The sequence below is a fragment of the Mus caroli genome, chromosome 12 (genome assembly GCF_900094665.2).
Source record: "Mus caroli chromosome 12, CAROLI_EIJ_v1.1, whole genome shotgun sequence".
Taxonomy (NCBI): Eukaryota; Metazoa; Chordata; class Mammalia; order Rodentia; family Muridae; genus Mus; species Mus caroli.
In genome coordinates, this window is record NC_034581.1 from 104,884,671 (window position 1) to 104,897,962 (window position 13,292).

Sequence of the window (13,292 nt, forward strand, 5' to 3'; positions counted from 1 at the left end):
GAGTGCTGGGATTAAAGGCGTGCGCCACCACGCCCGGCTAAAAAGTATATTTTTATTTTTCAGGTTTTGTTGTTTTCATTGTAGTTAGCAACTTGCTGTCAAATCCAAGGCAGTGAGATTTGTTTTTGTGCTTCTAAGAGTTTTATGGTTTTTCCTGTTGTATCTTAGGTCTTTAGTACATCTTGAATTAGTTTTTACATATTTTCCCTTGTGTCTGTCCCAACTCTGTCCGTTGTCTGCCTGTATTTGTCTGTGGGGTAGTCTCGCTCATTAGTTCTGTCTGACCTACCACTATGTCAGTCAGATCACACTATTTTGATTAAAATTGTATCTTAAAAGATGTTAACAGTCACACAAAAATAGCTTGGGTCTTGGAAAACAAACTGCTTGACATTGCTGGAACACTGTGTGTGTGTTCGTGAGTGCAGGCATGTGCAGTGTGTGCATACAAGCAGTTGCATGGAGGTGGGCATGGGAGTTGAGTAGGAAGAGTCTGCAAGTAGAGTGGAGACAGATGAGAGCATGATGAGGCCGGCATCCTGATGCTTAGAGATTCAGCATCTCTGTAGACGGCCGATCCAGGAAGGGAGGCACCAAAGCTACCAAGGGTGTGGCAGCCTGGCTGCAGGGAGTGAGGAGGTGGAGAAAATGGCCAGCAGTCCTGAGCCAGAACCCAAGGTCAGGTCTTTGAAAAGCTTTGGTTAGGGGAGGAAGTGGGAATGGAAGATACAGCATTTCACATACAGAGAGCAGGCACTGACACAGCACCCCATTCCAGGGACAGTTGAGAATCTAAGAGTACCCTGGTGTGCCTGAATGAAGTAAGGGTTGTGTGTTGGGACTAAGGTTCAGAAAGGGACGTCTGGTCGCAAGATACAGAGAGGGAAGAGGGGTGTTCTACTCTAGTCTAGAGTACTGGAATTAAACCAGAGAGGTACTTAACATTTCGGTTATGAATTACTTTCCTATACACAGGAATGAAGGGGAGACTTTGGTGACTAGCCGAGCCCATCCTGTCACCTGGCTTTAACATCAGCAGAGTGCTGCCAGTCTGTTCATCTGGTGTCTTCCTTCCTCTCCTCAGGTCGTTCTGAAGCCAGTCAGAGCCAAATGTGTGTTTAGCAATAAGAACCCTTTGCGCTAACATGCATGAACAGAACATGTTAACAGGGCTCAGCCCCTTGATCACGGTATGTGCATACAGTGACCGCGGAGATGAGGTCCTGCTTCCCTCCTCCACTTCTGGTGACCAGTCGTCTCCTCCACTCAGGGCCACACGCCACAGAGAGTGTGCGGGCCTCTTTCTCCGTGCCTGCCTTAGCTCACATGGCCTGGTGTCCCCCAGCTCCCTCCCTGTTGTGTAAATGGTGGGATTTTATTTATTTATGGCTGAATAATATTCCAGTGTGCATCTGCTGCCGAGCACCTAGACAGACCCTGGGTTGTCGCGAGCTCTGCAGGAAGCCTGTGCTGTGCTTGTTTGGCTTCCTTTGGATATAGAACCAGAAGTGAGATAGCTGAATCATACGGTCGAGCTATTTTTAGTTTAGTGAGAAACCACAGTTTGGTTCTACATAATGGTGCTAACTTACATCCTCACCAGCAGTGTGCAGCTCCTTCTCCAGAGCCTCGCTAGCTATGGTGGGCCATGTGTATATTTTTGTGTGTGTATATATGTGTGTGTGTGTGTGTGTGTATATTTGTATGTGTATACACATATATATGTGAGTATGTGTTCACAATTCTGAGGTGAAGCAGCAGCTTATAATTTTGATCAACATTTTTTAAGATTATTAATAATGCCAGGTATTTTCACATATGTGTTGGCCATTTGTGTTTTGAAGTGAGTCTGTTCAGATCACCTGCCCATTCCTAATTGGAATATCTGCTTTTGCTTTTGTGTTCCCCCTGTATTGTGGATATTAACCATCTATCAGATGACCGCCTGGCAGGCCTAGCCTCTTTTCCAATGGGGCATCTCTTCTCTGTGTTGACCGTTTCCTTCACTCTGTAGAAACTTTATTTCATGCAGTCTCATTCTCCAGTTTTTGCATTTTTCCCGTGGTTGGAGACTCTCCAACCAAACTGCTGTCAGTGCCCCCTGAGAGTGGGCAGGAGACAGCCACTCAGGTTGCTGGCTTCAGTCTGGAGCGGCCGAGCTCCTGGCTACCCTTGGTTCTCACTGCACCTACTTCTCCTCCTGGGAGCTGTCTTTCTTTTTCCCTTATAATTTGGCTATTCATTAAATCAAATTAGTCACGTATTTTTTGAAAGATGTGATTCTCAGCCACAGGTGATTTTACCCTGCTACATGACTCGAGACATTCAGTAATGCTGGTGACATTCTTGTCTCAATCCAAGACAGGGCAAAGTCAGGATGCTGTAAACTTCCTACAGTGCACAGCCCCGCCCCAACAGCAAAGCTTTCCTGGCTGCCTCTTGTGCTGCAGTGGCAACCCTCGGTGGCCAAGCCCTCGGCGGCCACACCCCTCAGTGACCAAGCTCCACTTTTGCAGTTCGCTCTGCTGATTGCAGCTCTGTTGCTTGTTATCTGGGTCCTTTCCAGTTTGTCTCTATGGGGCTGATGGTTAGGCTGGTAATTTGACTGGCTTCAGGCTGGCCCTTTTGGGGAGGCAAAAAGCGCTTCTTCAACTATGTGTCATGTGATAATAGTTCGTCTCTGGCACCTTGGGTGATAGCAGTCTATACTGTGTTGGAAGGCAGAATTGCTCAGTGTAGAGTGTAAGGATGAAGGCTCCAGGCAGTGTTGGTATCACCCAGAAGTGGGAAATCTGACTGGGTGTGGCTAAAGCCCGGCTCCACTATTGCTGCGGGATGTTGGGTTCACCCACATCTGAACCTTTCACTTGTGGGCCCCGGAGGAGAGGCCCCAGCTGTGTTATTCTCAGTGCACATAGGGACTGTGAGAGAGCTTGCAGGAGAGGAATGGGCTATCTGGCTGGAGGCTACAGGGAAACTCTGTGGGCAGCACTTGTTCCAGGACTGACTGTGAGCGAGGTGGCTTGGCCATTAAGGAGGAATATTCGCCCTGAGTCACTCATTTCTCAGGGCTCCTTGCTCTAGCCTTTCATGTGGTGGCCTTTTGGCCTCCTCCATCCCTGTAGACCTTGATTCTGGCTTCATCTCCACTTGCAAGTGGCTCTTGGCAGACCTTACACTGCTTACCCACATGGACTCACATTGTCTTGTTGGCATTGTGTCTCAGCCCATCCTCTCCCTCCTGTGCAGCTCCAGGTCTAGGCCCACTTCAGCTGACCTCTGGCTTCCTTCCTGTGGGCCCTGTCCTCACAGCACCAGGCAGTTGGCCTTTCCATACCAGAAGTGGCTATCCCTGTCTCCCGTGCCCCTTCTCCTTACTCTCCTCCAGCCGGACATCAGCATACTGCGGCTGCCCATGGCCCCTGCTCCTTCTGGGCTCTGGTTCACTTCCTCCATGCTGCTCAAGACGACCCGCTTCACCCAGCCATGACTGCTGTGCTGCAGCTGTTGGCACTGTAGCCGTCCATCTGTCCTGGAAGACACAGTCTGTAAGGCCACACCCCCCTTCGCCACTGTGCCCAGCCCCCTTGTACCCTCCTTGTCTGTTGTCTTCATCAGCCAGGTGATCATTCCCATGGCTTGAGCAACTCACTTAGATATTGTCGACTTCCAGTGTCGCAGGACTAGTCCCAGTGCACTTGCCAAGTGTCTAGTGGGTGTCTGGTAGGATTATCCTGAGCATCGGAACACAGAGAGGAAGGTGACTGAGATTTTGATTCATGGGCAGGGTAGGATGGATAGCCAATAGCCAAGATTACAAAAAAAAAAAAAAAAAGACAATCTAGCTGCTGAGTCTTATTCTTTTTTAATTTATTTAATTATGTATATGAGTATTATATTTACATGCATGCCTACATGACAGAAGAGGGCATCAGATCCCACTACAGATGGTTGTGAGTACCAGGTGGTTGCTGGGATTTGAACTCAGGCCCTCTGGAAGAGCAGTCTGTGCTCTTAACCGCTGAGCTATCTCTCCAGCACCCCTGAGTCTTATTCTTACAAAAAGAAAATAGAATACATTCTGGAAGAGGCGGGGAGAGGGGGCTTTGGCCTCTTCTTCCCAAATGTAATGGGATCACCACATCGGCCCGCAGACAGTGCTGTCACGTTGAACTTCCTGCTTTGCCTTACAGGCCAATTGCCAATTGCCACTCACTTCACCTGTCCCCCTCAGCCAGAAGGGAGGCATTCTCTCTCCTCTGGACTCTTCTACACACACACACACACACACACACACACACACACACACACTCCTGCCTCAACCTCCAGCCTTTGTGGTTTTGCCGACAGTCTGACACTGTTTTCCACACTTAGCTGCTGCCTCCTGCCCAAGCTAGTCTCTGAATTTCTTCTTTATAGTTGAAGCCAAAGCCTTCTCAGAGCTGGAGCCCACAGAGCCAGAGTGTCTCTTAGAGAGAGACCTGCCCCATCACTGCCACACCACGCCACTCCACCTCATTTGGAGCTCTCTTCCATGTAAGGTCCATTTCTCACCCAAGCTTGGAAGGCCCCCGCGCCTTTCCACTCTTCTGTCTACCTGCCCCCTCTCCGGGTGAATGACCCAGAGCCACACCAAAGTTGTGGCAGAGGGTGTGGAAGGGAGGTGAGCGCCTTTCCTCAGAAAAGCTCTTCCTGGCTGGCAGCTCCTGAGATCCTCACAAAACTGACCAATGGCTGAACAGGCCCCTGTCCTCCAGGGAGAAAGATGTGCCCTTACCATTGACAGGGTGTAGGATCCTAGCTAGCTTCCTGGGCCAGAAGTGCTCAGGCATAACGTGCGGTGGGTGACGTGGGAAGGCTGTGGAGGTGCTAGAGGGAGTAAATAGCCTTTCAGACGAGGGCCTGGAGGGGCTGCAGGAGGAGACATGGTGGGCCAGGCTGGGAAGCAGACATGTCGCCACCATGAAACTAGAAGAAACTCACCCTGGCCAACATGAAGCAGTGGGCAGGTTTTCTCTCTGGAAGCTTTCTGCCTCCTAGTAGGCAAAGGCTCTGGAGAGGTCCAGAGGAGAGCAGACTCGGCAGGGTCCAAGGGTAGCTGGTGGCTTGGTGTCTGCAGAGATGCAACACCTTCCTCTCCTTAGACATTGAAAACCTTAGCTCAGCTTGTTTCCCAGCAGGGTGGCTGGCCAGTGTCTGGATTTGATTTAATTCTGTTCTGTGGGCTAACCGGATCATCCCCAGTCTTAGCCTTGCTTACATGGGATGCAGTTTGTCTCCCCTGCTCGGTATGAAACGGCCTCAGAGTGGCTTCTGGTTGCTTTCTACTGTTGTTCTTCAAGGTCTTTGTCTGTGAGGTCCTGGGTTGGGCACTGTAGACCGTGGGAGGTGGAGGTCGGAGCAGGCTGCAGTACACGCATGGGAGCCAGGAACACTCTGTGGGCCTGTCCCTGAGGCTGTGCAGTAAATCTTGTGTGTGGCTGCGTGTGCGCAGGTGTATGTACATGTACTTGTGCATGCATGAGGGTAGGTGCTCTTAGAGGCCAAAGGCATGGATCCTCTGACATCGTTGGACTTCCAGGCCATGTGACCTGCCCAGTGTGGGTGCTGGGAACCGAACCCATGTCCTCTGTAGGAGCAGCATGCTCTTTTCCCTGTGGAGCCATCTCTCCAGCTCTTGAAGGAGCAGCCCAGGAAGGCCAACACATAAGCTTTTGATTTGGGAGCAGGGCTTCATGGAAGAGGTGAGTTATAGACAGAGCTTTCTTTTTAAACTACATACTTTATTCATTTATTTGTATGTGTGTGTGTACACATGTGTACATGTATGTTCCAGTGCATATGTGGAGTTCGTAGGACAACTTGTGGAAGTCCTCTTCTTCCATCATGTGAGTCCCAGGGATTAAACTCGCTTGGTGGCCAGGCTTGGTGGCCAGGCTTGGTGGCCAGCATCTTTACCCACTGATCACTCTCACCAGCCCATGGGTGAGCTCTTTATTTATAGTTATTTATTTTGTTCCAGATGTAAGAGTGAGCGATCCTTTATTAGTTGTCTGTCACAATACTACATGCCAAGTGTAGCTGCATATAAAGGACAGTGTTGTTTAGCTCACAGCTCTGGAGGTGACTCAGTTCTGGTGAGGACAGAAGGGCAGGTGGCAGCTGGACAGTGGTGGCACACGCCTTTAATCCCAGCACTTGGGAGGCAGAGGCAGGAGGATTTCTGAGTTCAAGGCCAGCCTGGTCTACAGAGTGAGTTCCAGGACAGCCAGGACTACACAGAGAGACCCTGTCTCGAAAAACAAAACAAAACAAAACAAACAAACAAACAAACAAAGAAGGGCAGGTGGCAGTGGTGGCACTGTGTATCACTTACTACATTTCAGTCCAGGAACACAAGGAGTCCCGTGTGCACAGGGTCTTCCTGCCAGGCCCCAGCTGTTAAAGGTTCACACCGCTTCCGTTCCAGCATCCTAGGGATCAAGATCAGACCATGCCAGACACTGAGATCAGAGAGAAAGTCCACACTACAGACTGTGTGGGAAGAGTACCAACCCCGACTCTCAGGTCAGAACTCCAGCTGCTGCTGGGGCAGCCACATCTGGAACGACCTATCCAAGTGTTCTTAGGCGGCATATTAAAAATAAAGCAGGCCTTTACTGCTTAGCAAACAGGCATTCCAAGGATAGCAGTCGATAAGTCCGCGGCTCGTGTTGCTGTGGCCCTGTGTGATGATGGGAGGGGGCCAAGGGGGGTTGTATCTTCAGGTTGGAGCTGTTGGCCTTTCAGTATATGTGGGTGTTTGGGGGGTGGTGAGGATGTGCACATGTATGTACAGATGTGCATGTCTGTGCATGTGGGTGTATGGAGGCCATGTCTTCCTCCTCCTCTGTCACTTTCTACCCATTTCAGCCCCACTGATGGCCATGAAAGAACATGTGTACAGACACAAGTTCCACTTTTTGGGGAAGACAGGGTACAGCGAACATGCTGTGTCCATCTTGCATTCACTGGTGTAGATGGTGGCTGTCATTTATGGACAGTGGTAGCAGGAAACCAGTGTCTCATGTCAGCTGATCATACTTAGAAACCCCACCAAGCGGGGGCCCTGAGCCCGTATGAGCTCTGAGGCTGAGACTGGAATCAGGGCCCAAGGGAGGCCCAGGGTGGTGTCTGCTCACAGCCCCTCCTCTGTCTAAGCCACAGTGAGCTTCACGTTTCCCTGACTCTGGACCTGAGGTTCCATTATCTTACTACCTTCCGCATTCTACCGTCCTCCTTCCTCCATGAGGAGTGCTCTGCTGACTCGGGCTGTCTCCAGAGTAAGGGGTCCTCCCCTCTCTGCAGACACTGGCCATCTCCAGAGTGAGGGGTCTTTCCCATCTCTGCTGACCTTGACTTATTCACATCTGCAAAGTTCTTTTGCCAAGCAAGGTGACATATTCACATGTCCCGGGGATTAGGATGTGACCATTTTTGTGGCAGTCATTACCTAGCCTACCACATTATGGTGACATTTTAGAAGTCAGCCAGGCAGAGGATGGCTTGCACTTGCAATCAGCACTCAAGAGGCTGAGGCAGAAGGATTACCACTAGTTAGAGATTAGCCTGTGTTATGCAGTGCATTCAAGGTCAGCCTGAGCTACCAAGTAAGACTGTCCCCAAAGAAAAAAAACTCAAAGGTCTTCAGGGGACATAAGTAGTCAGGTGCCTGACTCTTATAGTCCAGAGTTGCTGAGGGTGGGACTTAAGCCTCAGCCTCCCGCAGCTCCAGTGAAAGGGTGAGAAGAACACTGCCCCAGAGGAGTAGTGTGTGTGTGTGTGTGTGTGTGTGTGTGTGTGTGTGTGTGTGTATTTTCTACATTTCAGTTGTGCTGTATTAGCAGTTATTTTAAATAATCCATTTTACATATTTATTTCTTTTTCTTTTGAAAACAGATAGCCAGCAGGAAAAACAGCCTCACGGCTGTCCAGTCTTCAACATCTACTAAAATAAAAGTACCAATCCCTCAACCCGTCGTCGTTCCTGTGAAGAAAGACAAACGGCAGAATTCTTCACGGTTTAATGCCAGCAATAATAGAGAACTACAAAAACTCCCATCTTTAAAAGGTAATTGTGGCTTGTGGCCGGCGGGAGCAAGGCAGTCTCCAGCCCTGCGGGCTGCTTGCTTTGCTGATTGGGTTTGGTTTTGTTTTCTCCTGATTCGGTTTCTCATTGGATTGGGTGCTGCTTGCTTTACTGCGCTAACAGCTTTAATTCCCAAGCTCTGGAGGATAAATGTCTACTCGCTCCATACACCACAAGTGCCCTACAGTAAGACAACTGAAAATCTTTCAAAGCCGTAAGGAAGCAGCCGTTTCTTTTTCTCGTGATCCTCTGGCTTGTCTCCCAACGCTGGCCTTTAGAAGGGGTTACTCCAGGTCATCACCAGCGTCCAGGCAGGGCTTGCTCCTTTAACCATGGCCAGCCAGATCAGTCCCTCACCTGTGACCAGCCGTGGCCTAGGGCTCCTCACTTGGAGCTGCTCCCATTGGCACAGCTGCCTCTTTCCACTGGAGGATGGTTAAAGCCTTAAGTTTCCTCCAGGAGGCTTCAAGGTTGAGGTGCGTAAGACTTTGACAAGGAGAATGGTTCAAGGACCATGGTCAGATGGGAATGTCTGATGAGCGCTATGTATTCTGAGACCTAAAACTGATACACAGAGTAGCTGTCAGAGTCTGTCATACCTGAAGTTTGTAATGACAGATGGTTTTATAATTAATCTTGGCCTTCTTTAGAGTTGTATTCCCAGGGCCACCCACAGGGCCAGGGCGTAGCAGAACTCCATGCAGATGTGCCTGGGTGAGGGGCAGTAAAGGCTCTCTGTCCTTCATTTGCCAGCAGGTGGGCGGCCGTTCTCTGGATGCAGGTGTTCTAGCTAAGGGGCGCGGCACCAACCAGGCGTGAATCCTGGTGCATGTCACAGGGCATGTTAGGGTGTGTCCTGTCCACCTCACACAGGTCAGAGCCCAGGAAGAGCTAGCTCAGCACAGGCTGGAGTGTGACTTCTATCTTGGGAGTGTATCCAGTGAAGGAGTCTATGAGAGTCTGCTCGTAGCCACTGCTCTGCCTCCGCCTGCTTGCTCTCTGTGTCTGCCTCCGCCTTTTCTCCGTATACCAGTTCTTCTTCTACAGCATCCTCTCTCTCAGCAGACCCAAGGTGCATTGGTGCAAGCACTCAGTGCTCTTTCCTGAAGGGGTCCATGGGTGTCTCCTGCCGTCATACTGTGACAAGGATTGATACCTGGATCTCAGATAATCAAATAGGGTGACCTGTGTGACCAGGAAGTGGGCTCAGCTGGGCCAAGCATTTTGTGATGTACTTTTGTAAAGAGAAGAACCTTAGCTCTCAGGTTTCCAACTTCAAGTTAGATAGTTTCCCTTTTTTTAGAGTTTCATTGAGACGCAATTTATTTACCCTGAGGTCATCTATCATTAATGGAAGTTTTAATCAATGGGTAATAAATGTGTACAGTAATACAACCATTTCGCTCTCGCGTGTTCACAACCATTTCGCTCTCGTGTGTTCAGACGGTTCCATCGTCTTGCAGTTACTTTGTGCCTATTACTGTCGGGTCCTACTCCTGCCCCATGTACAGGGTACTGCTGATCTGCATTCTGGCTGTATTTGAAACTGTAGATGAGGGTTGGAGAGATGGCTCAGTGGGTAAGAGCACTGACTGCTCTTCCAAAGGTCCTGAGTTCAAATCCCAGCAACCGCATGGTGGCTCACAACCATCTGTAATGGGATCTGATACCCTCTTCTGGTTTGGATATAATAATAAATCTTTTAAAAAAAAAAGAAACTGTAGATGATCTTTTTACACACACACACACAAAATCTTACTTTATATGTACGGGTGTTGTCTGTGCACCACTTGTGTGTTGTATCTGAAGAGGCCAAAAGAGGGAATCAGATTCCCCCAAACTGGACTTACAGGTGGCTGGGAGTTACTGTGTGGGAGCAGGGAGTCTGACTCAGGGCCTTTGGAAGAGCAGTCAGTGCTCTTATCCACTGAGCCATCTCTCCAGCCCCATGTGTATTTTTTAAAAAGATTTATTTAGGGGCTGGTGAGATGGCTCAGTGGGTAAGAGCACCCGACTGCTCTTCCAAAGGTCCAGAGATCAAATCCCAGCAACCACATGGTGGCTCACAACCATCCGTAACGAGATCTGACTCCCTCTTCTGGTGTGTCTGAAGACAGCTACAGTGTACTTACACATAATCAATAAATAAATCTTTAAAAAAAAAAAAGATTTATTTATTCATTTAATGTATATGCAAACACTGTTGCTGTCTTCAGACACACCAGAAGAGGGCATCAGATCTCATTACAGATAGATGGTTGTGAGCCACCATGTGGTTGCTGGGAATTGAACTCAGGTCCTCTGGAAGAACAGTCAGCACTCTTAACTGCTGAGCCATCTCTCCAACCCCCGTGTGGATTTTTTTTTAAAGTGATCCTTTTATTTGCTAAAGCAGTTTCTAAAGCAATAAGAAGCCTTAGCCCCTCTCAAGGATTAAGAGTATTTTGGTCTGCTTACTTTGTTTTGTTTTTAATTGACGCATAATAATTATAGCATTTATTGAGTACAGTGTGATAGTTGGATGTATGTATACAATGTGTAGCAACCCAGTCAAGGCAATTAGTGTTCCATCCCCTAAACATTTATCATTTTGTCTTGGTAGGTATTTTGAAATCTATAACAATTGTGAACTGACCACGCTGAGGCTACAGAACTTTGGGACTTAGCTCTTATCTAACTGCCTGGCAACTGTCACCCTTCCAAACCGGCTTCCTCCTTACCATCTCCATCCTTTCCTGACTGTTAGTTTTCCACTGTGCTCTGTGGGGCCAGCTGTTTGGGCACCATGCTGTTGGCCTCAGAACACGCAGCCTTTGTGATCCTTGGCTCCGTTTACTTAACATAGCATCCTTCAGTTATCCTGTGTTTTCACAAATGACTTTATCATTTTATGGGTCACTAACAGAGACTAATAATTGGGTGCCACATTGCCTGTGTCCATTCTTTTTCAGTGGATACCACAGTTGATATCCTGTCTTGCCTGTTGAAACAGTGTTGCAGTAAACACAGGCATGTGCATGGCTCCTGTGGGTACGTCACAGAGTGGACCTTGCTGGGTCGGATGGTGGTTCTGTCTCAGTTTGCTGAGGGAACCCCACAACGCCTATGCTAATTTATATTCCCAACCATCTTTCACATCTTGTGAACCTTTGCTGGGGTTTGTCCTTGAACCACAGGCCATGGAAGAATGGTACCTCCCTGTGGTTTGACTCATATCCCCTAGATTTGGGTCACTTACTTGTCTGAAGGTCAGGTGCCTCACGATGTTAGGGGCTGAGTTGCACCTGTGTCTGAACTCTGTCCCATCGGAGGACTTGCTTTTGCACTATTCTATCTACATGTTCTCTGTGTACTTCTTACTTTGCTGTGTGTGACGGTTTGTATATGCTCAGTCCAAGGAGTGGCACTATTAGATGGTGTGGCCCTGATGGAGTAGGTGTGTCACTGTGGGTGTGGGCTTTAAGACCCTCATCCTAGCTGCCTGGAAGTGAGTATTCTGCTGGCAGCCTTCAGATGAAGATGGAGAACTCTCAGCTCCTCCTGCACCATGCCTGCCTGGATGCTGCCATGCTCCCACCGTGATGATGATAACTGAACCTCTGGACCTGTAAGCCAGCCCCAATTAAATGCTGTCCTTAGCCCGGTAGTGGTGGTGCATGTCTTTAATCCCAGCACTTGGGAGGCAGAGGCAAGCGGATCTCTGAGTTCAAGGTCAGCCTGGTCTACGGAGTGAGTACACAGAGAAACCCTGTCTTGGAAAACCAAGGGAAAAAAAAAAAAAGTTGTCCTTATAAGAGTTGCTTTGGTCATGGTGTCAGTTCACAGCAGCAAAACCCTAACTAAGCCACTGTGACTCCATTTGTGTGTTTCTTCTTTGATTACTTCTGCTCCTAGGGAGTCATTAGAGAGAGTCATGTCTACCCTGCATTTTCTTCTACTAGTTTCCTGGTTTCACAACCTAGATTTAAATATTTGATCCATTTCAAGTTAATCTTTATATGTTGAGGAGAATAGAAGTCTGGTGTCACACTTCTACATGTGGCTGTCCAGTTTTGCTGGCACCATTTAGCAGAGTGCTCTTCTCCATGGCATATATTTCAGGTGACTGTCCGTGGATTGATTTATTGGTTTTCAATTCAGTCTCATTAGTCTGTATCAGTTTTACGCCAGTGCTACAGCTTTGTAGACACTATTTGAGGTCGAGTTCTTTGATTCTCCGAGTTTTTTGTTCCTTTTGCTCACAGTTGCTGGGGTATGTCTGAGAGCAGGTTTCCTCCATCGATCCCCGGCACCACAAGGTCAGTCTGGGGATCCACACAGATCCTGGTGCTTGTTTTTATTTCTAGTTTGGTGAAGAATGGCATTTAGGATTTTGATAGAAATTATATTGAATTGGTCGGGTTACCTTAGGTAGTATAGGCGTTTATATAATGTCCCTCCAGTCAACCCCTGGACATGGCTCATAGTCTTCCATCTTGGTGTGTCCCCTTCCATCTGTCCCCTTCCATCTGTCCCCTTCCATCTGTCCCGTCAGTGCTTTGGGATTTCCTTCCCAGAGACGCATCACTCTTCTCCTTCAGTGTATTCCTGAGCCCATTACTGTTTATGTTCATTATGGCTGGGAATGTTTCCTTTATTTTTCTGCAAATTTGTTGTCTATGCATACTAATGATCCTAGAATTTTTCTTTGAATTTGCTTTTGTCTTTTGGAATAGTCTTGGTATGTTCCCCAGGTTTGAACTTGTGAGCCCAAGTGATGGCTGCAAGTAGTTGGGTCACCACGGTGCCCAGCCTAGCTGGGTCTACAGGCACACACCACGGTGCCCAGCCTAGCTGGGTCTGCAGGTGCACAGCACAGTGCCCAGCCTAGCTGGGTCTACAGGCACACACCACGGTGCCCACACAGCACAGTGCCCAGCCTAGCTGGGTCTGCAGGTGCACAGCACAGTGCCCAGCCTAGCTGGGTCTACAGGCACACAGCACAGTTCCCAGCCTAGCTGGGTCTACAGGCACACAGCACAGTGCCCAGCCTAGCTGGGTCTACAGGCACACAGCACAGTTCCCAGCCTAGCTGGGTCTGCAGGCGCACAGCACAGTGCCCAGCCTAGCTGGGTCTACAGGCACACAGCACGGTGCCCAGCCTAGCTGGGTCTACAGGCACACA

General features: G+C 48.9%; 1 protein-coding gene across 5 annotated transcripts in view; it reads left to right on the top strand.

Annotated features, from left to right (window-relative positions):
• The window catches only part of Ppp2r5c (protein phosphatase 2 regulatory subunit B'gamma), a 149,079-nt gene that overhangs the window by 10,259 nt on the left and 125,528 nt on the right, over window positions 1–13,292 (top strand). For all 5 annotated transcript variants that reach the window (XM_021179517.2, XM_021179519.2, XM_021179520.2 and 2 more), the window contains exon 3: window positions 7,939–8,110. In XM_021179517.2, the coding sequence (XP_021035176.1) occupies window positions 7,939–8,110 (172 nt within the window). The remainder of the gene's footprint in view (window positions 1–7,938; window positions 8,111–13,292) is intronic.